Below are 2,807 nucleotides of genomic sequence, written 5' to 3' on the forward strand. Positions count from 1 at the left end.
GACTAGCCATAGTTCCCAGTGCTATACAGCAGGATCTCATTGCTTATCCATTCCAAAGGCAATAGTTTGCATCTATTAACCCCAAATTCCCAGTCCATTCCACTCCCTCGCCCTCCCCCTTGGCAACCGCAAGTCTGTTCTCCATGTCCATGATTTTCTTTTCTGTGGAAATGTTCATTAGATTTCAGACATGAGATATCATGTGGTACTTGTCTTTCTCTTTTGACATACTTCACTTAGTATGAGAGTGTCTAGTTCCATCCACGTTGCTGCAAATGGCATGATTTTGTTCTTTTTTTATGGCCGAGTAACGCCTTCTAGTTTTAGACACACCTTACCAAGCATCATGATATTATATTATACTACATCATAAAATTATGGCCAACTATCTTAAGAATATTAGATATTGGAGGACTGAAACCTATGACATTTATTTATTTATTTTTCTTATTTTTTTTTTTTTTTTTTGCTTTTTAGGGCCATACCCACAGCATATGGAGGTGCCCAGGCCGGGGGTTGAATCAGACCTACAGCTGCTGACCTACACCATAGCCACAGCAAAGCAGGATCTGAGCCCCATCTGTGACCTACACCACAGCTCCCGGCAACACCACATCCTTAACCCACTGAGCGAGGCCAGATATCAAACCCATAACCTTGTGATTACTAGTCAGATTCGTTTCCGCTGCACCACAGTGGGAACTCCCATGACCTTATCTTAATCAATAAGTTCAACCTATCTCTGTCCCACTTTGGTAACTACTTCTCTGAATAGGAACAATACAGACTAGCTTGTGTTTCATCCCTCTTAGTATTCACCATTCACCCTCATGGGCTTATTGTGGAATGCAAGAATGATAAGGCTGAGAAATAGGGAGGTAAAATAATATAAGTCTGCTTCATAAATGTCTGTATAAAAGCTTTCAAATCCCCTGTGGAGGAAAGTCTACTAGGTTTTTTCATAGTTCAGCTAAGAGATGGTTCTGTGGTTGTGGAGCTTGCCTCATAGGGATTCTTCACCAACTTGGCACACCGAAAAATCATCACCGTAAGGAACAGGAACAGAACAACAACAAAGGCAATGGCAAAGCCTTTGTCAACATCCACACTGCTGGAGAGGCTTGAATCATCCATGAGAACATACACCTCTTTACCCTCGTCCACTGTAGTTACTTCCTCAGGTATACCTTCGGATTTGTCATAGTCCTAGACAAAAGAGGATAAAACAAGTTTATTGGTTTGTATATGTATGTATGTGTTAATAATTTTATGCGGAAACTAAAGAAAGTTTTTGAAAAAAAAATCAGCAAGATTTATTTAAGAAGCACTTAGGAAACTGCTAACATTAGTAAAGGTGACTTTCAAGATATACACACATGGAAAAGCTGGAGGACTCCTGCAAAGCAAAACATGGGCAAATATGTTTAACTCAGAAATCAACGGGGGCTTCCTTGACCTATAGGATCCAGGTAAAATTGTCTTGACCACCCCAATTCGTTGTTAGGTCCAAATCATTCTCTAATTTTTTTTTTTTTCAAATTCTAAGAGTACTTGCTGTAACTAGTTTATTGTGGAGTCTTAACTTACTAGATGTGAATATAAACTTGTGTTATTTTTTTCTAATCACTGTTTGTGCTGTCATTCCCATCTCTTAAGGCAAAATCAAGCGTACCCCAGTAGCAAGGGATTTCAGTTACTAAGCCTTAATTCACGAAAACAACACTGAAAAGAACACAGTCAGAGGTCATTCTTGTCTCAATTTCAACGCTCACTATAAAGCTACAGTTATTAAGACGGTGTGGTATTGGCATAAGGATAGACATATAAATCAATGGAATAGAATTGAGAGTACAGAAATAAATTCACATATGTATTGTCAACTGATTTTTGAGAAGGGTGCCACACCATTCAGTGAGGAAGGAAAACAAATGATGGTGGTACAACTGGATGACCATAAGCAGAAGAATGTGGTCAGACCCTTACTTCCCCCCATATACAAATATTAGCTCAAAAAAGGTCAAAGACCTAAATGTGAGAGCTAAACCTATAAAACTCCTAGAAGGAAACAAAGGAGTAAATCTTCAAACTTTGGATTTGGCAAATATTTGAGTTTTTTTGGATAGATCAGAAGTAGATTTATTTCAAGAGTTACGCATTTCATAGGCAGTGTGGGCCATCTCAGAAGGTAAGAGGCCATAAAGCTGGGTTTTGCTTGTTTGTTTTCCTTTTTTTTTTTTCTTTTTGCTTTTTCTAGGGCTGCTCCCACAGCATATGGAGGTTCCCAGGCTAGGGGTCCAATCGGAGCTGTAGCCACCACCTATACCAGCAACTCGGGATCCGAGCCACATCTGTGACCTACACCACAGCTCACAGCAACGCCGGATCCTTAACCCACTGAGCAAGGCCAGGGATGGAACCTGCAACCTCATGGTTCCTAATCGGATTCATTAACCACTGAGCCATGTCGGGAACTCCTGTTCGTTTTCTTTTTTGGCCACCCCACAGCATATGGAGTTCCCAGGCCAGGGATCAGATCTGAGTTGCAGTTGTGGCTTACACTGAAGCTGTGGCAACTCCAGATCCTTTAACTCACTGTGGGGGCCAGGGATTGAACCTGTGTCCTGGTGCTGCAGAAACACTTCTGATCCAGTTGTGCCATAGGAGGAACTCCTGGCAAAGAGTTTTTAGATATGATATTAAAAGCACAGGCAAAAAAAGAAAAAAATAGGTAAATAGGAATTCGTCAAAATTTAAAACTTTTGTCCTTCAAAGGTCATGGTCAAGAAAATGAAAACACCGGGGCACTC

At 40.6% G+C, this 2,807-nt stretch overlaps 1 protein-coding gene across 1 annotated transcript; it reads right to left on the minus strand.

Moving 5' to 3' along the window:
• Positions 1-665: 665 nt before the first annotated feature.
• CTXND2 (cortexin domain containing 2) lies at positions 666-1,201 on the minus strand. Its single transcript, XM_047783070.1, has one exon. It carries the CDS (start codon positions 1,132-1,134, stop codon positions 967-969), a length of 168 nt encoding a protein of 55 aa, XP_047639026.1. The 5' UTR covers positions 1,135-1,201; the 3' UTR covers positions 666-966.
• Between the last annotated feature and the right edge of the window lie 1,606 nt (positions 1,202-2,807).

Source organism: Phacochoerus africanus, chromosome 6, assembly GCF_016906955.1.
Source record: "Phacochoerus africanus isolate WHEZ1 chromosome 6, ROS_Pafr_v1, whole genome shotgun sequence".
NCBI lineage: Eukaryota > Metazoa > Chordata > Mammalia > Artiodactyla > Suidae > Phacochoerus > Phacochoerus africanus.